The sequence below is a fragment of the Pelophylax lessonae genome (genome assembly GCF_965119305.1).
Source record: "Pelophylax lessonae genome assembly, chromosome: 7".
NCBI classification, from domain to species: domain Eukaryota; kingdom Metazoa; phylum Chordata; class Amphibia; order Anura; family Ranidae; genus Pelophylax; species Pelophylax lessonae.
The window spans coordinates 71,249,181-71,272,210 of NC_138774.1; the positions used below are offsets into that span (position 1 = coordinate 71,249,181).

General features: G+C 42.8%; 1 protein-coding gene across 2 annotated transcripts in view; it reads left to right on the forward strand.

Moving 5' to 3' along the window:
- The window catches only part of AXL (AXL receptor tyrosine kinase), a 168,095-nt gene that overhangs the window by 34,899 nt on the left and 110,166 nt on the right, over positions 1–23,030 (forward strand). For both annotated transcript variants that reach the window (XM_082264351.1, XM_082264352.1), the window contains exon 2: positions 20,929–21,130. In XM_082264351.1, coding sequence (XP_082120477.1) covers positions 20,929–21,130 — 202 coding nt within the window. The remainder of the gene's footprint in view (positions 1–20,928; positions 21,131–23,030) is intronic.

Consider the following 23,030-nt stretch of genomic DNA (forward strand, 5'->3'; position numbering starts at 1 on the left):
ATATACATACATGTATATATATATGTATATATATGTATATATATATATATATATATACATATATATATATATATATATACACACACACATATATATGTATATATATATATATATATATATATATACGTATATATATATATATATATATATATATATATATACTCACATATATATATACACACATATATATATACGTATATGTGTATATATATATATATATATATATATATATATATATATATATATATATATATATATATATATATATATATATATATGTATACATACATACATACTTTAACTTATTTATAGTTTTTTATTCAATTAAAATTTATGATTTTGTGTTTCAAACTTTATCATACCTGAGATGTTATAAAGAAGAACGTACAGTAAAAAAAAAAAAAAAAAAATGTAAATAGTTGGTTTGGGCTGCTCATTTAAAAAATGACATGCAAAATAATGGTACCACTTTAAGCACCTAAAATCCGAAAGAATCATACCGCCAGGGAGGTTAATAAAGAGGCTGCTTTGGCCATTTTAAACCCAAATAAAGAGGTGGTGTGAAGTCATTTATTGGGGTACAGGGAAGGTATGTGGTGTTGGTTGGGTAGGCTCTGGCAGCCGTAATATTGGGCAATACCCCCAGTCAAGGATTCTCAGGTCACCAGGGACTCCAAGGGAAAATCCACTCCCAACAACTGAAAGACTTTTTGCATCAAAACTGAAAATCTAAGCAGATTCTCTGTAATCCTTGTGAGTGTCAGTTGGGAAAAAGACTCAACCTAATGGTTTCCTTCGACAAAAAAGATATTATTTTTCTTTCTCTGAATATGGTTGACCTGGGAACCACCAAAATCAGATAAAGCCTGTACCCTTAAATATTGGTTTAGGGGGTTGTCTTCACACAATCTATTAAACCATAACAAAGCAAATATTGGAAATGGAACCGTCTTGTGTGTAGTATGGTAAGCAACGGGTTAAGTTGCTGTCTGCAAAATGTTACAATTATGTATATGTCTGGGAGCTGGGTGTGGCTGAAGTTAGTTGCATGCTGATGTGCAGTGAATAAAGAAGCAACCTGTACAGCCTGGTCTGTGTTAATACACTACACTTGTGGATGGATATATATACCATATATATGGTATAAATAGTCTAAAACATACACTGGTATCTATCTGTATCACCCACAACCCCTTCTCTATCCCCCCTGGAAAAGTACCTTTCCCCAAAGAGGAGGAAACCCCTTCTAAAAAGGGAAAGACCCGGAATGCTTTGGCATTTTGAAGATAGAGTACTGCAATCAGTAGTGGAGCTGATCAAGCTTGTGATCTTTGCTAGAGGTTAGATACAGTTACTATATGTCATTAACTTTTACTTTACCACAATTCTGGGCATCCAATACCACCTCAACCCCATCCAAGTTGATTCCCCTAATAAACTGAAACAAAACAAAGCCCTTGAACTAGTTTTCTGACTACGGAGTGCTTGCTGAAAATACCTGTTGCCTGGCTGTGCATGCAAAGGGAAGGTCCAAAATCCAGCGGCCCCTAAGGGGGTAGCGTTACATATATTTTCTATATTATTAAGAAATTTGTGGTAGACACAAGGGGTTGATTTACTAAAGGCAAATAGACTGTGCACTTTGCAAAGTACAGTTGCCCTCTGCAAGTGCAGTTGCCCCACAGCTAGGTAAATGAGGTAAGGCCTTACATTGCAAAGGGTACCCAGTCACATGCAAGGTAAATTATAAAAAACTGCATTTTTGCTTGCACATGATTGGATGTTGGAAGTCAGCAGAGTTTCTGCTCATTTACTAAGTTCTGGAGCAACTGTACTTTGCAAAGTGCAGAGTCTTTTTCTGTTTAGTAAATCAATCCTTAGGTGTAATTTCCAATTTTTGCTTTATTTTGGTTTATTATAGTTACTTCCCCAGTGGTCTGTGTCTTCCACTTTCTGTCCATCTCAATGCTACAAACTCTTCAACATTCATTACTTTCAGCAGTGTTGGATGCCCACGTTCTGTGCCGCACATTGTGGTTCCATAACCTAACCCAGCCTACATCATTATAGAGCAGAACAGTGATGTAGGAGTATGGAGACACCACATGTAGTGGGGGACACAGCCATCTGACATTCTTGGAAGTGTCAAATGCTGAAGATTCTAGAGAGGTAATAATTCTTTGTCTAGCAGTGTAACTTTCAAATGCCATTTTCCAACTGGTAGGGTCACTTTATAGTTTTTTTTTTTCTTTGTATTTGTTTTTTTATGTAGCACTGTCCTAGGTAGGTGCTAGGAAAAAGCATTTCATGCTCCTTCTGCTTATCAGGGGAGTGTGATCTGTTAGGTTGCCTGTTGCATGTTTCCAGGTGTGATTCACTGGGTCTGAGGGAGTGTCCCCACTGCATCCAATGAGGGAGCTTGTTGGACAGTGGAAGAAACCCAGCCAGTGACACATTGGCTTTTGGGGAGTCCCAGTTGGAGGGCATTCTTGCAATGCATCTTGGGATTGCCCATAAAAGCCAGGGGGACATGTGACAGGGCATCTTTGGCTGGAGGTAGAGTCCCAGGAGGAGGCTGATGGCTGTCTCTCCTCCTGTTGTGTGAGGAAAGTGGTCATGGTCAGTCAGCCTAGTGAACCAGGTGTGGGACTGAGCTGCAGAGGATCCAGTGAAGCTGACGGTGGAGTTGCTGGCAGAGTCTTTTGGGAAAAATAGTGTCCGTGAGTACCAGGGGACTTGCCAAAGGGTCAGCCCAGGAAGGGGACCACTCCAGTGAGGTCAGAGGATCAAGGGGTCAACCCACACAGAGTGTTCCAGTGGAGGGGGTGCCGTGTAGAGAACCCTGGGGAGTAGGGACAGAGGGGGTGCCAAGTAGGGCCCTGAAGAATGATCTGCAATACAATGTAGCTCATCTAAAACTTCTTCACTGCATTGTCGGGGTGAAGCAGCGGCCTTGCTGCAATCAGTTATATTCAGCAGTCCCAGCAATTGTGCATAGTTTATTCAGTTGAAGTTTCCCACTCATCCCTTCTCCTATCCAAGTTCTCAAATAAAACCACAAAAAACCAAACCCCCTGGACTGTTTTCTGACTGAGCCAAGCACTTAGAATATACTGTAATGTCAAGTTGTTGCTATGGGTAACCCAGGAGAATCCGTAACCAGCCGCTCCCATGGGAGTGATGCTACATTTAATAAGTTGGTTAAGAGGCATAACTAGAACCTTCAGGGCCCCAGTGCAAGAAATTATGAAGGGCCCCCTGACCCCTGGCCGGGGGCCTTTCCCTTCAAGCCTGGGGCTCATCCCATCTGCAGCAGCTGGCGAGGAGAGGGGAGGGAGCACAGTAGGGGGGGGGAGGGGGCAGCACAGTGGGGGGGGGGGACCAGGGGAGCACACAGGGACCCAGAGACAGCAGAACACAAGTGAACTGGATAGGAAGAGCGGCGGGGGCAGCATACAGAGGAACCAATCTCCTCCATTTCCCTCCTGCAGCTACAGGAGAAAGAAGGAGGACAGTGATTTCTCTACATCCCTGGAGCATGGGGCCCGGTTGCAATTGCAACCCCTGCAACCCCTGTAGTTACGCCCTGAGTTGGTTGTAAGAGTTTACTCTATCTTATCCCTTAGCTTAGGTTTATTGAATAGCTTCATAGACTTTTTGTTGCAGTGCAGTGGCCTTTGTTTGGAGAATACAGTTGTGTATTACTGCCCAGCAGATTCATCTCAATAATGAAGGCTCATTCAGCTGCACGGTCTCCCACACTTTGTGTACAGATGGCATTATCGCAAACATCTTAGTCATTTTTGAGTAATGCAAACAAGCTGAATGAGTGTGCTGCCATGGATCTGAGTCATTCTCCCAACATCTCCGGATCAAAGCCCCGTCACGGTTTAGGGGAACTCCAAGTCAATCTAAAAAAAAGAGACTTTCTACCTTATAGGGTACTGAGCATTCTGCTTTTCTGTGTTATGAGCCAGAAATCAGTGAATAGTAAATGTGAAGAAGAATGTTATATAATCTTTGCACGATTATTCATTCAGAGACTGGAAACTGAAGAGAACAATGCTCAGTTTTATACATGGCATAATTGGTGAGGTTGACCTAAAATAGCCATTTCTATTAAGCAGCCCGTAGATGACTCGATTTTCTTTCCTTTCACCTAGAAAGAAAATCGCTTCATTCCCCCATCAACATAGTTAGGGGTTGATTTACTAAAGGCAAACAGACTGTGCACTTTGCAAATTGCAGTTGCCCTCTGCAAGTGCAGTTGCTCCAGAGCTTAGAAAATGAGGTAAGGCTTCACTTTGCAAAGAATACCCAATCACCAGTGTTGGGGTAGTTACTCAAAAAATGTAACTAGTTACTTCTGTAAATTGTAATGAGATTACTTTACTAGTTACTGCATTTGAAAAGTAACTTCACTACTTATTACTTTACTTTCCTCTTTCTTAATTGACCGTGTAGAAGAAGATACATGACACTCTTTCTGCATAGAGTTTATTGTATAAACACAGGCTTTGGGAAACATGAGAACAAAACCTGAAAAAACAGAATAAAACATAAAGTGCAACAAAAAGTCATAAACTTCATCCCTCTCTATTCTTCCAAATAACGATTGTATCGCACAGATTGGGTAATGCAGGAAAGCGTGTTCCTATAGCCTAGTAAAGTAGTGTAGTTACCTCCTACAGCCTAGTAAAGTAGTGTAGTTACCTTCTATAGCCTGGTAAAGTAGTGTAGTTACCTCCTATAGCCTGGTAAAGTAGTGTAGTTACCTCCTATAGCCTAGTAAAGTAGTGTAGTTACCTCCTATAGCCTAGTAAAGTAGTGTAGTTACCTCCTATAGCCTGGTAAAGTAGTGTAGTTACCTCCTACAGCCTAGTAAAGTAGTGTAGTTACCTTCTATAGCCTGGTAAAGTAGTGTAGTTACCTCCTATAGCCTGGTAAAGTAGTGTAGTTACCTCCTATAGCCTAGTAAAGTAGTGTAGTTACCTCCTATAGCCTAGTAAAGTAGTGTAGTTACCTCCTATAGCCTAGTAAAGTAGTGTAGTTACCTCCTATAGCCTGGTAAAGTAGTGTAGTTACCTCCTATAGCCTGGTAAAGTAGTGTAGTTACCTCCTATAGCCTAGTAAAGTAGTGTAGTTACCTCCTATAGCCTAGTAAAGTAGTGTAGTTACCTCCTATAGCCTAGTAAAGTAGTGTAGTTACCTCCTATAGCCTGGTAAAGTAGTGTAGTTACCTCCTATAGTCTAGTAAATAGTGGGGAGGTACATAGTGGGGAGGTACCTGGCCTCAGGGGATACACAGAGATGAAACAAATCCCCCTACATATGTTGTAGCTGTTTATCTGCAACCTTCTCTTCTCCACATCTGTTCAAAGTGCAGAATTTATAAAGCTTGTCTGAGGGTTCAGAAACCAGGGGGCAGAGAGCTGAAATTACACACTGCAGAGCTCAGTGTGGAGATCTCTGATAGCTGATTGGAGGGAAGGGATACCCGCCTCCCTTTGCACAGCACAGAGGAACAGAGCTGAGGCTGTCAATCACAGGCTGTGTACTGAAGCTCTCCCCCTGCCCCTTTTTTATCTCTTGGTGTCAGGAAAACTTGTCAGAAATGACTCATGCTGATAGCAGAGGAGGGAGGCAGCAAACAGAAATGACTTTTAGTGCTTTGGATTGAGACAAGTACACACTATAGAGGGATATGCTTTGTTCATATTCCATGTCTGAGGCTTGCAACCACTATAAATATATAAAGGTAATAAGTGTAATAAAGATAGAGAATCAAAGGCAGAGAGTAAGGTACCCATAGTGATAATGGTTGGCTCTGAGAACAATTGTATGTCTATGGGCTACAGCCAGGGCTTTTGTTCAGTGGGAACGTGGAGGAACGCAGTTTCGACACCTCCAGAATGTATGTAATGGCAAGGGGTGGTGAGGTGTGAGGTCAATAGCTGCTGGGGGATCTATTGTTCCGGAAGAAGATCTATATTTGCATGGCAGTCTATTAATGCTAGGGAGGTCTATTATTGCTGCTGGTGGGGATCTATTGTTGCTGGGGGAGGGGCTTATGTTGCTGGGGGGGGTCAATTGTTGCTTGAAGATATCTACTGTTGAGGGAGGGGTCTATTATTGATGGCTGCTGGATTATCTATTGTTGCTGGGGGATCTATTTTTGCATGGTAATCTTTTGTTGCTGGGAAGGTCTATTGTTGCTGCTGGGGGAACTATTGTTGGTGGTTGGGCTTATGTTGCTGGGGGGGGGGGGGTCAATTGTTGCTGTAAAGGATCTAATGCTAAGGGGGGGTCTATTGTTGCTGGCTGCTGGAGAGTCTATTGATGCTGGGAAATCTGTTGTTGCTGCCGGGGTCTTTTGTTGTTGGGGTCTGTTGTTGCTGAGGAAAACTTTTGTTCCTGGGAAGGATCTATTGCTGCTGGATGTGGGGGATCTAATTTACTGCTTTCCTTGTTGTTGTTAACAAATTTCATACAAATGACCTAGCATCTCAAAATGATACTTGGCTCTGTATTCTCTAAAATGGGGCGGTACTAGGAGTTGGGTAGGGGGTGGAGCCAATGGATGATGCTCGGAGGTGGGTTAGGGGCAGAGACAAGAACTGGCTACAGTTATTCAGCTACCCCTGCTCTGAGTAATATGGGGAACAACTCATTAACCAGGATAGATTTTCCCAGGGGGTCATTATTATTGCTGAGATAAGACTCAGTCCAGGGATGTGCGCAGAAGGCATAAACATGCACACTTGGCTGGTGTCCAGAAAAATACACAAGGTTCAGCAATCTGAGCTGAAACCACTTTATATCTATAGGTATTTAACCACTTAAGCCCCGGAAGATTTTACCCCCATTCCGACCAGGGCCTATTTTGCGATTCGGCACTGTGTGACTTTAACGGACAATTGCGCGGTCGTGCGACGCTGTACCTAAACGAATTTGACGTCCTTTTTTTCCCCACAAACAGAGCTTTCTTTTGGCGTTATTTGATCACCTGTGCGATTTTTTGATCATGCGCTATAAACAAAAAAAAGAGCCACAATTTTGCAAAAATAACAATATTTTTCACATTTTTTTATATGAAATTCCCCCCAAAAAAAATGTAAAAATCAAAAATTTTTAACATTTTCGGCCAATTTGTTTTATGCTACCTATGTTTGGTAAAAAAAATCGCAAAAAGCGTATTTTGATTGGTTTGCGCAAAAGTTATCGCGTTTACTAACAAACGGAAAGATTTTTGTCATTTTTGTTGTTTTTTTTTTTTAACGCGTAATGGCGGCGATCTGCGATTTTTTTGAGGTACTGCGACATTGGGGCGGACAGATCGGACCCTTGACTGACATTTTTGACACTTTTGGGGTTACCAGTGACATTTCTACAGTAATCAGTGCTATAAATATGAAGGGGTTAACTTTTTTTGAGAGGGAGGGATTATGTGTGTCCCTAGGGGCGTGATTCTAACTGTGATTGGCTGTGGCTTGAGGTGTAGGAATAGTGATCAACGGTCATACATAGTAGAACCGTATGATCACTATTCATACACAGGGGAGAATGACAGGCGGCTTGTTTACATCAGCCGCCTGCCTTTCTCCCTCTGCACCGACGATCGCCGAGTGACCGGCGGACATCGGGTTTGCCGATCACACGCGCGGGGGGGGGGGGGGTCCGTGACCGTGCGCTCGCTCCCCAGAGCCTCACAGGCTAGCGACGTAGTACTACGTCGCTAGCCTGTGAGGGGCTGACTGCCGCAGTAAATATACTGTGAGCAGTCGGCAAGTGGTTAAATGTATACCTGTTGTGAGCTTTCTAATAAATCTAGCCTAGGTTCATACAAGAGCAATTGCGATCCTGTAGTACAAGAACATCTTCTCTTGAAAGCCCTCAACGTGTGACAGGGTCAGATCATTTCTCATTTCTTTCATAGTGCAACCATCAGTTAGGAATTTGCATGCTGTAGTTATCAGGTTCAGGCATCAGAAGCTCCCATTTGGCCTTGTCTTTGTCCAACAAGACCAGTCTGACGAGCCCCGTCCCTTGGGGGTCTGAAAAGTTATATGTGCACCGGATTTTGGACAACTTTCCTATATTCTGCTGACAGGACAGAGATAAGCCGGTGGTGGGGGTCAGCATTCTTCCATTAGAGGATAGGCAGGTAAAAAGAAAGGAAAGACAAAAAAAACCTTTACCCCTAATTTGCACAAATCAGCCTGAAAAAAGGACTGCCAACAAAACTGACAACATTGTGCAAGAGATACTTCTTGTTTCTGGTTTTTATATATGTTGTTTTTCTAGTTTTTAACCTCAGAATCCCATGTGACTCAGTTTCCACTAAATTGAATATACTGTATATGCAATATTGGGATTTCTATGCATAAGCTATATTACCATTGTAAACATTTCAGTGTAAAACTTCTATATTTTAATGTACTTGTCATGAGAGACGCATAAGGGCTGCCACAACTGACCTCCTTCTAAAAAATCCCTTTTAACTGGCTGTTGTATTCATCCCCAGGTATGGTGGCTTTTACATAGTAACATCGATCCAGCATGGATCAATATAATTATGTATGTTCCATACCTGTGGGATCCCTCTAGAACAGGAGTCAAAGCAGAGTTCCGGCCTATTTTGCAACTTTAGTGATTCCTGATTGTGATTGTTGATCGCTATGCTCATCAACAATGGGGCATTTTCAATTTTTTTCGGGGGTCCCTTAGCCTTATTTTCAGGGCATTTTTGATTGTACTTCCTCTTTCTCCCCCCTCTGTGGCCGCTGCCACCGACATCACTTCCGCCTTTGCATTGCATCCTGGGAGCTGTTTGTCATCCCTCCCAGGAGGCTGGAATCAGGAAGAACTCCCAGAACACTCCCTGGTATCAGGAAGAAGGACACAGCAGATTACACTGCGGCTTCAGGTGCCCACATCCAAGATGGCCGCGCCCAGACAGCGTTTTTAAAAGTAAGATATTGACTAAAATCCAATACTGCACACCTTGTAAGTATGAGAACAGCTGTTCTGTAAAGGGCGATGGATTAGTATTATAGGAGTATTTTTAGTTAAAAAAGGTATTTGAGGCCGGAACTCTGCTTTAAACGAAGTCGAAAGCCGTAGTGAAATTGGAGGCTCAAATCACACTGAAATTGTGCGGAAGTAGCGCGATTTCAAAGCCGCACCAGTCGAAACCAGAGCTTAACCACTACAACCCTGGAAGATGTACCCCCTTCCTGACCAGGCCTTTGTGTTACTTTAACTGACAATTGCGCGGTCATGCAACGCTGTACCCAAATAAAGTGTGTGTGTCCTTCTTTTCCCACAAATAGATCATTATTTTGGTGGTATTTGATCACCTCTGCGGTTTTTTATTATTGGCGCTTAAAACCAAAAACGAGCGACAATTTTGAAAAAAAAACACAGCCAATAAAAAAAACGTAAAAAATCTTATTTCTTCATCAATTTAGGCCAATATGTTTTCTGCTACATATTTTTGGTAAAAAAGTCTCAATAAGCTTATATTGATTTGTTTTCGCAAAAGTTATAGTGGCTACGAACTATGGGATATATTTACGGAATTTTTATTTATTTATTTATTTATTTATTACTAGTATTGGCAGCGATCCGTGACTTATAGCGGGACTGTGATATTGCTCCGGACAAATCGGACACTAACTGACACTTTTGACACTTTGTGGGAACCAGTGACACTAATACAGTGAGTGATCAGTGCTAAAAATATGCACTGTCACTGTACTAATGACACTGGCTGGGAAGGGGTTACCATTAGGGGCGATCGAAGGGTTAACCCAGGGTGTGCCCAGATGGTGTTTCAGGGTAGTGGGGGAGGTGCTTTTACTAGTGGAAGGCATGGATCGGTGTTCCTGCTTTTTTGGCAATCTGCTTTGTTTACATAGGCAGATCGCCATTCTGCCTGTGCACAGAATGATCAGCGGGTGCGGCAGACATCAGATCCGCTGTGTTGAGTCCCAGCTGGAGTGAGCCTTCGGCCCACACTCGTGCTCGATACTCAGAAGTAAATGTGCTATAGGGTGCTCAGCAAGGGGTTAAAGTGCATGTAAACTCTAACATGGAAATTCTCTTACATTCTGCTTTTTGGTCTGGTAAATATACCACTTTGTTATAAGCGTTCTATAAGTTTAAAACGATAACTGTTGATCCTGCCAGAAATCTTGTGAGTTGATAACTTCCTGTGTTCTCTGTCCTTGCTGACTTTTACCAGTTATCATTGTTCCAATTGACATTGTTCCGCTCCACCTGGGCTTTTTTTTTGCTGGCATTTATCGGGCATTTTTTGGGCGTCTTTGGAGGCATGCCTGCCTCCAAAGATGCCCAAAAAATGCCCGATAAATGCCTGCAGCAAAAATGCCCAGGTGGAGAGAAGCCATATGCCTGTGCTACTAAAAATTGTAAGAAAAATTATCTTTTTTTCTGGTTCTGGACATGCTACAGAGCTGAAACTTCACAGGTACACTTTTTAGACCCCAAATCCAAAGAAATCTCATTTTTTTTTTTTTTTAATAATTTTTTCAATAACTGGCTCTCTATCAAAAACGACAATTTTTAAGAACTTTTTTTTGTGTGATTGAGCATGACCCAGAACCATCATATTCTGATTGGCCAAATACAAAGTCGTACAAAGTTGTCTATCATACAAGTCGCGCTGAATACGCGCAAAGTCGCGCTGAAGTCGCGCTAAAAGTCGCGCTAAAAGTCGCGCTAACAAGTCGCCCCTTATGAGGCGATTTAGAGGTCGTGGCAGTGTAAACCGGCTCTAAGGCCTCCCTGGTATCTGTATACTGACCCTTGCTCTAGATCAGGGTTTCTCAACTAGGGATCCTCCAGAGATTGTTAGGGGTTCCTTTCTACCTCTCAGGTAAGTTCCCCTCTGACACCATTGATATTTTTAGCTATCTGTAAGGGAGGGGGGTAATTCTTCCCAATGACAACAAGTGTAAAGCAGCCCATATATGGAGTGAATTTCTTTCCTGCAACCAATCAGTGTTGACAGGAGACTCCTGAGTCCTGCTGCTGCATCCATTGACAGAGATAGCAGAACTCAGCCCCGCCCCTGGTCCGTTGTCACTGCTTTTGATTGACAGCAGCCGGAGCCAATGGATCCTGCTACTATCAATCTGTCCAATGAGGGGAGAGACAGCGACTGGAGCACATCGAAGGATCTGATCGGATTCAGGTAAGGAAAGGGGGGATCGGGGGGGGGGGGGGGACCTACAGCATAGAAGGTTTTTCACCTAAAAGTGATTGTAAAGGCAGAAGGTATTTTATCTTACTGCATTCTATGCAGTAAGATAAAAAAAACCTTCTGTGTGCAGCAGCCTCCCCAGCACCCATTAATACTTACCTGAGGTCCCTCTAGATCCAGCGATGATGAAGGATTGTCTCGGCTGCCTGGTACTCCCCTCCTCATTGGCTGAGACAGCAGCGTGGCGCCATTGGCTCCTGCTGCAGTCAATCAAAGTCAGTCAGCCAAAGAGGAGAGAAAGGAAGCGGGGTGGAACCGGGCCACGACTCCGTGTCTAATGGCACTTTTCCACTGCAAGTACCGGCTAGTACCGGCTCGGCTCTACTCGACCCTGCTTGGCCCGGTTTGCTTTTCCACTGCGGTACCGCATGGTATAGTGTTGGAACGGTTCGGTACGGAACGGTATAGGTTTGCTTTTCCACTAAAGTAGTACTAAAGTTAAGTGGGTGGGATAACAACGGGGTGGGTGTGATTCTCTGACCAATCAGTGGCTAGTAGTGACTGCATGCAAAGGATTGTGGGATATGGTACCAGTTTGGTACCTGTTGGAACCACAATCGAGTAGGTACTGTTTTTTCAGAGCCGTACCGTACCGTTCGGTTCCATGCAGTGGAAAAGCAAACCTATACCGTACCGTACCGAACCGTTCCGACCCTATACCGTGCGGTACCGCAGTGGAAAAGCACAAAAGCGTGCCGAACGGGTATGGATCCATGCAGTGGAAAAGCGCCATAAATGGACACAGGGAGCTTCATATCAGCTCAGGTGCCCCCATAGCAAGCTGCTTGCTGTGGGGGCATTCAATAGGAGGGAGAGGCAAGGAGAGCCGAAGAGGGACCCCAGAAGAAGAGGATCGGGGTTGCTCTGTGCAAAACCAATTGCACAGAGGAGGTAAGTATAACATGTTTGTTATTTTTTTTTTTTTTAAATCAAGACTTTACAATCACTTTAATCAATAGAATGGATTATGGTGAAAAACCTTAAAGAGGAAGTAAACGCACATAAAAAAAAACGAGAAAAAAAAAAGCCCTGTAAAGACAAAGGCACAATGAGCTAGTATGCATCGCATATTAGCTCATTATGAAATACTTACCTAAAAATGAAGCCCCCACCGTGTCGCTCGCTCAGCAACAGGGAGGCCGACATGTCCGGCCGCCCCCCTTTTTTCTTGTTCGCGTCCTCCGGCCATCTGATTGGCCGGAGGCGTGATTACATCACTCCCACGCATTCGCGTGGGAGCCGCCGTTCACGGCATAAGATTCTGAGGGAACGGCACAGGTGGCTGTTCCTTCAGAGCGCATGCGCCGATGATGTCATCGGCTGCATGCACTGTAAATATCTCCTAAACGGTGCAGGTTTAGGAGATATTTATAGCACCTATAGGTAAGCCTTAATATAGGCTTACCTATAGGTAAATGTCAAAAACGTGGGTTTACAACCACTTTAAGGCTTTACAACCACTTTATTGTCTTGCCGACCACCCAGCACAGATATATTGCGGCAAGATGTCTCGGCCGCGCGAATCGCCGTACCCATACGTCGCTCCTCAGGAGCGATTGTGGAGGCGCGCATGTGCCGATTCGCGAGAGGGGAAGCTGATCTGCGTGGCCGGCGGCTGTGATTGCCGCGGGACACCTGTGGTCACTCCCTGGGGAGACAGGACAGTGTCTACCAATTATAAACACGGCAGACCGCTGTTCTGTCATCAATCAACACAGAGCACCTGTGTTCCTCCTATTTAGGATCACAGGTCCCTGTGTTGACTGCATAGGCCTATCCCCCTCACAGTTAGAAAACACCCCCCTAGGCATTCATTTAACCCTTTGATCGCCCCTGGGTTAACCCCTTCCCTGCCAGTGTCATTAGTACAGTAACAGTACATATTTTTAGCACTGATTACTGTAGTAATGTCACTGGTACCCTCAAAAGTGTCCAAAATGTCAGTTAAGCGTCCGATATGTCCACAGCAATGTCACAGTCACGCTAAAAATCTCTGATTGCCGCCATTACTAGTAGTAGAATTTTTTTTTTTTTAAATTACATAAATCTTTCCCCATGTTTGTTTACTTTTGCGCAAACCAATCAATATACACTCATTGGGTTGTTTTTTTTTTTTTTTTTTTTACCAAAAATAGGTAGCAGAATACAAATTGGCCTATAAGGGCTCTTTCACACGGCCGCTCCGCTGTTTTTCTCCGCTGCAGGACTTTTTTTTTTTTTTTTTCACTGAGCCGATGACATTTGTGTCATCCGCTCCGTATGCCCGCATATCATCCCATCCGTTTGCGGATGATATGCGGACATAATGTAAGTCTATGGGCATTGCGGATGTCAGCGGATGACACAAGTGACATCCGATTTTCCTTCCTTTCCGTTTTTTGAACGGAGGAAAAATAGGGTTCTGTTCTGTTCCAAAAAACGGAACAGAACTGAAAGGAAGAAAATCGGATGTCAGCGGATGGTATTCCGCTGACATCCGCAATGCCATTGACTTACATTATGTCCGTAAATCATCCGCAAAAAAATAGGATGATTTGCGGACATACGGAGCGCCCGTGTGAAAGAGCCCTTAAATGATGAAAAGTTTTGATTTTTAATCTTTTTTTATTGGGAATGTTATATAGCAGAAAGTAAAAAAATATTGTTTTTTTTTTTCTTTCAAAATTGTCGCTCTTTTTTTTGTTTAATAAAAATATCAATGTCAGAGGTGATCAAATGCCACCAAAAGAAAGCTCTATTTGTAGGGAAAAAAAGGGCATCGATTTTTTTTGGGTACAGCATCGCACGGCTGCGCAATTGTCAGTTAAAGTAACGCAGTGCCGTATCGCAAAAAAATGGCCTGGTCATTAAGGGGGTAAAATCTTCCGGGTTCTTAGGTGGTTAAGGAGCATCTTCCCAGTGACCATCACACTAATATATCATGAGTTGTAGATATATCGTAGTCATTTTCTAGCCGGGGGTTCCCTGAGAGCAGAAAATTATTTCAAAGGGTTCCTCTGTGTTGAAAAGGTTGAGCGAGGCTGCTCCATACCCTGATAAGAATCCAAACTTTTCCTAAGTCAATGTATATAGTGATAAGATTGCACCATCTTGTATAGTAGTAGAGAATATCTGTGCTGATAATCATCACTCTGTTCTATGTATTAACAAGATAATAACAGCCTATTGAATGTCCCAACAAACACGCTGCTTTGTAACACAATGGAAAGTCTTTGCGTCTGTTTTGCTCGTAGTAATCTTTCCTAAGGTAGAATTGTGTGGAAATTAATAAACAATCGGCTAGCAGTGTATGTTGAATGATTTAGTAGGTCTTTGGCAAGGCTCACCCAGCCAGTACATGAGGAAAGCCATTCATTATCACAGAGAAAAGAGTGATTCAACTACACAGAGTTATCGGTCAAAGGCTCCGGCTTTCTTCACAAAGTTACTCCGGGACAATGACATCTCTACACACAATGTCCTCACAGCGAGCCCGCTGCTACAAGTTCATATGAGTGCAAGACAAAGGGACATGAATAGAAACATTCCCAATACGTGAAATCCAAGTCTTATTGAGGAAACTCTAATGTTTAGTTCAGTAAGCACTGATTTATTATTGGAAATTTGTATCTTTCAGGGCAACGGTTTTGGATTATTTTTCCTTTTATTAAAATTTTTAAATGAATATATTTTTAAACTGATGTATTATATTCATCTTCAAATAACAGATTTAAAACAAAGATACAATATAAAGTACACTAGATTACCAAAAGTATTGGGGCGCCTGCCTTTACACGTACACAAACTTTAATCACTTTAGGACCGGAGGATTTTCCTGCTTTACGTCCAGGCCACTTTTTGCAACTTGGCACTGTGCGACTTTAACTGACAATTGCGCGGTCGTGCAACGCCGTACCCAAACGAAATTTACGTCCTTTTTTCCCCACAAACAGAGCTTTCTTTTGGTGATCACCTCTGGGCTTTTCATTTTTTGCGATATTAATAAAAAACGAGCGACAATTTTGAAAAAATAACAATATTTTTCTACTTTGACAGTTAAAAAATATCCAATATATTCAATTTTTGTCATATATTTAGGCCAAAATGTATTTAGCTACATGTCTTTGACAAAAAAAATCGTACTCCTAGGCTTGGGAGGACATCTAGATCCAACTGGCTTATGCGTTTCGTGGGTAGTACCCTCTTCCTTGGAGGCTCTGAGGAAGATTACACTCAGGAGGAAGCCTGATTGGAGAGCAATATGCAGGCAGTCATTCCTGAACTAGCACTTTAACCACTTTACCACCGGAGGATTTTGCTGTCTTCCGTCCAGGCCACTTTTTGCGATTCGGCGCTGTGCGAATTCAACTGACAATTGCGCGGTCGTGCGACGCCGTACCCAAATTAAGTTTATGTCCTTTTTTCCCCACAAATAGAGCTTTCTTTTGGTGGTATTTGATCACCTCTGCAATTTTTACTTTTTGAGCTATAAACAAAAGAAGAGCGACAATTTTGAAAAAATAACAATATTTTTCAAATTTTTTTTAATATGAAATTTCCCAAGAAAAAAAATTTAAAAATCAAAATGTTTTAACATTTTAGGCCAATTTGTTTTCTGCTACATATGTTTGGTAAAAAACATCGCAATAAGCGTATTTTGATTGGTTTGCGCAAAAGTTATCGCAGCTACTAACTACGGGAAAGATTTCTGTCATTTTTATTGTTTTTTTTTTATTTAACAAGTAATGTCGGCGATCTGCAATTTTTTTTGCGGGAATGCGACATTGCGGCGGACAGATCGGACCATTCACTGACATTTTTTACACTTTTGGGGGGACCAGTGACATTACTACAGTAATCAGTGCTATAAATATGCACTGTTACTGTAATAATGACACTTGCAGAGAAGGGGTTAACTTTATTGGTGATCAAGGGGTTAAATGAATGCCTGGTGCTTACTGACGTGTGTGGGGGGAGGGGACTGTGTGACACAGGCACAGATCGCAGGTTCAGCTATGCTAAATCCTGTAATCTGTAACTGTCTGTCACATAGGAGATCCGCCCGCTTTGTTTACACAAGCGGGTGGATTTCCTCACTCGATCCCCGACGATTGGGGAAGAGCGGCGGTGATCACCACCGATCCTCCCCTGGTCCGACTCCCGCTGTGTCTGAATACAGTGGGAGCGAGCCTCCGGCGGCGCGCGCGCGCCGCCCACATGGGGAGGAGTCCAGCGACGTAGAATCGAGACACTTTGCCGCAGTACGCTTCATGTGAGCGGTCGGCAAGTGGTTAATGGCATCCCAGTCTTATTCCGTAGAGTTCAATATTGAGTTGGCCCATCCTTTGCAGCTATAACAGCTCCAACTCTTCTGGGAAGGCTGTCCACAAGGTTTAGGAGTGTGTCTATGGGAATGTTTGACCATTCTTCCAGAACTGCATTTATGAGGTCAGACACGTATGTGGATGATAAGGCCTGGCTCGCAGTCTATGCTCTAATTCATCTCAAAGGTGTTCTATTGGGTTGAGATCAGGACTCTGTGCAGGCCAGTCAAGTTCCTCCACCCCAAACTCGCTCATCCATGACTTTATGGACCTTGCTTTGTGCACTGGTCCAAATCATTTGGTGAAGGGGGGATTATGGTGTGAGGTTGTTTTTCAGGGGTTGGACTTGTCCCCTTAGTTACAGTTAAAGGAACTCTTAAGGCATCAGCATACCAAAACATTTTTGGACAATTTTATGCTCCCACCTTATTAGGAACAGTTTGGGAATGACCCCTTCCTATTCCAACATGACTGCTCATCAGTGCACAATGAGCGAGTTTGGGGTGGAGGAACTTGACTGGCCTGCGCAAAGTCCTGACCTCAACCCGATAGAACATCTTTGTGATGAATTAGAGCGGAGACTGTGAGCCAGACCTTCTCGTCCAACATCGGTGCTTGACCTCATAAATGCACTTCTGGAAGAATGGTCAAACCTTCTCATAGACACACTCCTAAACCTTGTGGACAGCCTTCCCAGAAGAGTTGATGCTGTTATAGCTGCAAAGGGTGGGCCAACTCAATATTGAACCCTACAGACTAAGACTGGGATGCCATTAAAGTTCATGTGCGTGAAAAGGCAGGCGTCTCAATATTTAATATAAGTATTTTGTATAAAATTACAGCATTTCCCGAGCATCCCAAAGCATATAAAAAGACTACAATTATTATATAGGATTTATATAGCGCAGACAGTTTACACAGCGCTTTACAACTACTACATTTTACTAATAATAATTAAAATACAGTAAAATAAAATAGTGAATAAATAATGTATAAGTAGTGAATATATATTTTATAAATTATCTATAAAATAATTTTTCACTATTGTTCACTAATTTTATATTTATTCACGTATTTATTTTATTTAATATGAGCTATATTTATTGTATGAATTTATATTATTTAAAACAGTAGTAAAGTCCCATAATAGAAAAATAAATTGGGCTCACCAGGAGGTTTAAGACATAAAGTGCTAGTATGCACCACATACTAGTACATTATGAAAGACTTACCTTAAACAAAGCCCACCAGTGTTCTACTGTTACTGCTGTAGGTGCTTCTATCTTCACCCAGTCTTCCTTCCGGGTTCACACTCTCCAGCCATTTGAATGGCCAGGCCGCGATGATGTCACTTGCACATGCGCACGGGAGTCACGATCATGGCACAGTGCTCTCAATGGACAGCATACTCCAGTGTGCTGTTCATTCAGAGCACAGTGCGCATGTTCAAGTGATGTCACCAGTCGCTACAAATGTAAATATGTCCTAAACAGTACACGTTTAGGACATATTCACTGTAGCTACAGGTCAGCTTTATTGTAGGCTTACCTGTAGGTACAAGTCATAAAAATGAGTTTACTACTGCTTTAAGGTATCTGAGTAGCAGTGCAATGTTATGCACAATACTTTAACCACTTGCCGACCGCTCACGTTGAGCCTACTGCGGCAAAGTGGCTCGTTATCGTCCAGCGACGTAGACCTACGTCGCTGGACTCCGCCCCTTGTGGGCGGCGCGAGCGCGCCACCGGAGGCTCGCTCCCGCTGTATTCAGTCACAGCGGGAGTCAGGCCAGGGGAGGAGCGGCGGTGATCACCGCTGCTCTTCCCCGATCATCGGCGATAGAATGTGGAGATCCGCCCGCTTGTGTAAACAAAGCGGGCAGATCTCCTAAGTGACAGGCAGGGACAGATTGCAGGATTCAGCATAGCTGAACCTGTGATCTGTGCCTGTGTCACACTGTCCCCTCCCCCCACACACGTCAGTAAGCACCAGGCATACATTAACCCCTTAATCACCAATAAAAGTTAACCCCTTCCCTGCCAGTGTCATTTTTACAGTAACAGTGCATATTTTTAGCACTGATTACTGTAGTAATGTCACTGGTACCCCCAAAAGTGTCAAAAATGTCAGTCAAGGGTCCGATCTGTCCGCCGCAATGTCACAGTCCCGCAAAAAAAATCGCAGATCACCGCCATTACTAGTTTAAAAAAAAAACACCAAAAATTACATAAATTTCCCGTAGTTAGTAGCTGCGATAACTTTTGCACAAACCAATCAAAATACGCTTATTGTGATTTTTTTTTACTAAAAATATGTAGCAGAAAACAAATTGGCCTAAAATGTTAAAAAAATTTGATTTTTACATTTTTTTGGGGGGAATTTCATATAAAAAAATGTGAAAAATATTGTTATTTTTTCAAAATTGTCGCAATTATTTTGTTTATAGCGCAAAAAGTAAAAATCGCACAGGTGATCAAATACCACCAAAAGAAAGCTCTATTTGTGGGGAAAAAATGACATCAATTTAATTTGGGTACAGCATCGCACGACCGCGCAATTGTCTGTTAAAATAACGCAGTGCCAAATCGCAAAATATGGCCTGGTCAGGAATGGGGTAAACTCTTCCTAAATATATGACAAAAATTGAATATATTGGATATTTTTTAACTGTCAAAGTAGAAATATATTGTTATTTTTTCAAAATTGTCGCATTTTTTTATTAATATCGCAAAAAATGAAAAGCGCAGAGGTGATCAAATACCACCAAAAGAAAGCTCTGTTTATGGGGAAAAAAAAGACGTAAATTTTGTTTGGGTACAGCGTTGCATGACTGCACAATTGTCAGTTAAAGTCGCACAGTGCCAAATCGCAAAAAGTGGCCTGGACGTAAAGCAGGAAAATCCTCCGGTGGTAAAGTGGTTAATAAAATAAACCCTGTTGACTCAGCCGTGTCTCTCGGTTGTGCTCCTACATTTTCACCATGTCACAGGTGTCCAGGGCGGAGACTAAAAACAGCTAATTGTAAAATGATAAAAAAAAAGTATTTTATAACAAAAAAGGCAATTGGTTATGATACACAGCAAATTAAATGTTATCTGGCTAGGGTTTAGCTTTACTAATTCAAGTTGTACCCACGACACAGGCTTTATAGAGCACAATGGCATTTCTAAACAGAGGGCACAGCCGATGCCAGCCTGTAGCAGGAGGAGTCCCTAGTCAACTAGGTCCCCCTGTTTTAGTGGTGCAGGCCCCTGTTGTTCAGGTGAGGTAGGAGAAGGGTATTTAAGAGAGGTAAGGGCCAAGTGTAGAGATTAAGAAGAACTGAAGAACTAAAGAGCTCCCACTTTTGTTTTCTCTTGCCTTTACCACGTTTTTGGAGAGATTCTGGAAAGCATTGACTGTTCATTAATAATCTATGCAGAAAAAAAAAAAAAGAGTTAACATTTTTATTCTAATTTTGACTCCGTGATCATGTTTGGTGAAGCTATCAGCACAGGTAGACCAAGCTTGACTTGGTGGGTGTCTATGTGCAGCAGTAGGGTAATGCTTAGCACTGCTCTCATACGTTCTGGACTGATCAGGTATTTTCCAGAGAAACCTCCAATACAGCCAAAATCTTGTGAATAATACAACCGGTTTTCGTATGGGAGTGATCTAGTTGGGCAAGTCCTGTCTGATTGGTGGTGGAAAGAAGGTTCCCTTGGGTTCATAGGCCTGATTACTTAGACCCCAATGTGTCATAGGTCTCGGATTTTTGGCAGGATCCTCTGTGAATCATACCTAAATCCATTGGAGACAGAGAGGCAATTGTGTAATCTGAATAATATAGTGAACCAGAGGAACGGTTGTTGGAGTCCCAGATCTGCCATCACTGCAAACTTTAACGCAAGGCCTCAGAGTGGGAACTGGCTCAACAGCCCACAGTAAAAGGGCACTACAAGGCAGGTGGTAGAAGATCTGAATATGCCCTGGTTGCTTTTGTTCTCCCCCACCTCTTCCCCCTCATTATTCCAGAGAGCAGTGGCATCACCATTCCACTTTACTCACTGTGAGAGACCATATTTTGTAATGTGTGGATTATCATATATACAAAGATCGTATAAACTATATTTGATATGTCGTACTGGTGGAAATGATTTTACGTGTACCCATGTGGGTGTTTAGATGAACTGACTGAGATTTTATGCATACATTTTGTGTCCCTGGAAATCCCATAATATAATAACATTGCCTAAACATCTATCCACCAAACAGTTCATTGACATTCTGATAATGTTTTGGTAAAACTACATGGAACAATATCATAAATCTATATAACTCTCCCTTTCTGCATTTTAGATATCCATTTTACAATAAATCCACTCAATGTCACCTCTTCCATTGGAAAAGATATTGTTCTTCATTGTATGGTAAGTGGAGAAAGGGAGCCGACTCCAGATGTGGAATGGCTGAGGGATGGACAATCTTTGGTCCTTGCCGACACTAACCAATTCCAGATGACACAAGATGATGACAATTGGCTGCTCATCAGTGAATTGAGGTAGGTGAAACTCTTAACACCGGAGGCGGGTCAGTCATCCTGGTGGAAATCTGATGAGGAATGAAGAGAAAAGGCTGAGCAAACTATCACTTTTCTAAAACATGTCTATTAATAAACTGCCAGTCTTGGATTTTGGTAGATCCTTCACTACAATAAAAAGAAGCTATGTGTGTTTATAGACCACACACTTTTAGTAACTTATAATATAGGCATATCATTTAGAGGTTCATTTAGTGTTTGGGTTAAGTTACAGGAAATTTATAGACTGCCATTGATGCTTGATCTGACTAAATATGACTAAATATGTCAATACTGGATGCATGGGCGTCCGCAGGTAGGGGCAAAGGGGGGCAAATGCCCCCCGCCCCCCCTGGAATCTCAAGTTCCCCTTTCAAGTGGTTGTTAAGCCACTTTATACCATCCTGTCTGGTCTGTTTAATAATCCTGTGTACCCTTGTGTCTGTGTATGTGTGTGTGTGTTTTTAAAAAAAAAAAGCCGTTCTTTACCAGTTTTCAGAGGGCCGAGTGCCACTCACGTGACCGTCGGCTCTCTCCTCTCCCCGTCTGATGCCTGCAGGGCTGAGGATTCCTCACTGATGTCAGTCAGGAGGGGAGGAGGAAGGGAGGGGGAGAGGAGGAGAGAGGCGGCGGGTCTCGTAAGCGGCGGTCAACGCTCTGAAAACTTATAAAGAATGGCTTATTTTTATACAAGACAGACACAGGGGCACACAGAATGACGGAGGCACGTAAACTGACCACAGTGTCAGAGCTCAGCTGCCATGGTATAAGGTGGTCAGTTTACAGAAGGGAGGACATAGCCAGGCAGGATCAGCCAGGTATTTTATGTGATACGGGGGGGGGCAAATTACACAGCAAAGCATTGTGCATGCTTTAAGGGAACAGGATCATTTTTTTTTTTTATTTTTTTAGGTTAACAAATGCTTTAAAAATAATTGTTGCTGTTTGCTCTTTAAAAATAAATGCTCAAAATAAGTATAATGACATTGTTGAAAAGAGGCGGAGCATGGGTGACCTTAATGTTGCCCCCCCCCCCCCCCCCCAAAAAAAAAGTTCTGCGGACGCCCATTACTAGATGTCTGGCTGTCATGCTAAGCCTTTTGCTTCTGCATTTCCAGTCATATAAGGACTTCTGACTTTACTGATCTGAATATTTGTACCATTTCAGTGACACGGAAGGCAATGAAGCCATTAGGTCAATGCAAAAGCTAGGTAACTAGCATTTTCAGAATTTGGCCTGCAATGGCAGATCGTGATCTAATGGTTTCAGTATTATTTGAGTCAGAGACCCACAGAAAATGTAGTCAAAACTCCTGATTAGTACACTTACTGTGGGTCAATGACTTGAAAATAATCAAAGCCAGTGAAGCACTTGGCAGCCAAGGAGCTGGAATTTTTAACCACTTTAAGACCGCTCACAGTAATATTACTGCGGCAAAGTGGCTCGTTATCGTCTGACGACGTAGTACTACGTCGTCAGACACTCCCCCTTCTGGGGAGTTCACAGCGGGAGTCGGGCCAGGGGAGGAGCAGCGGCGATCGCCGCTGCTCTTACCCGATCGTCGGGGATCGAGTCTGGAGATCCGCCCGCTGTGTGTAAACACAGCGGGCGGATCTCCATAGTGACAGGGAGTGACAGATCGGACTGTTCAGCATAGCTGGACATCCGATCTGTCCATGACTCACTCAGTCACCTCCCCCCACACACGTCAGTAAGCACCAGGCATACATTAACCCCTCCCTCTCCAATAAAATTAACCCCTTCCCTGCCAGTGTCATTTTTACAGTAACAGTGCATATATATAGCACTGATTACTGCAGTAATGTCACTGGTACCCCCAAAAGTGTCAAAAATGTCAGTCAAGGGTCCGATCTGTCCGCC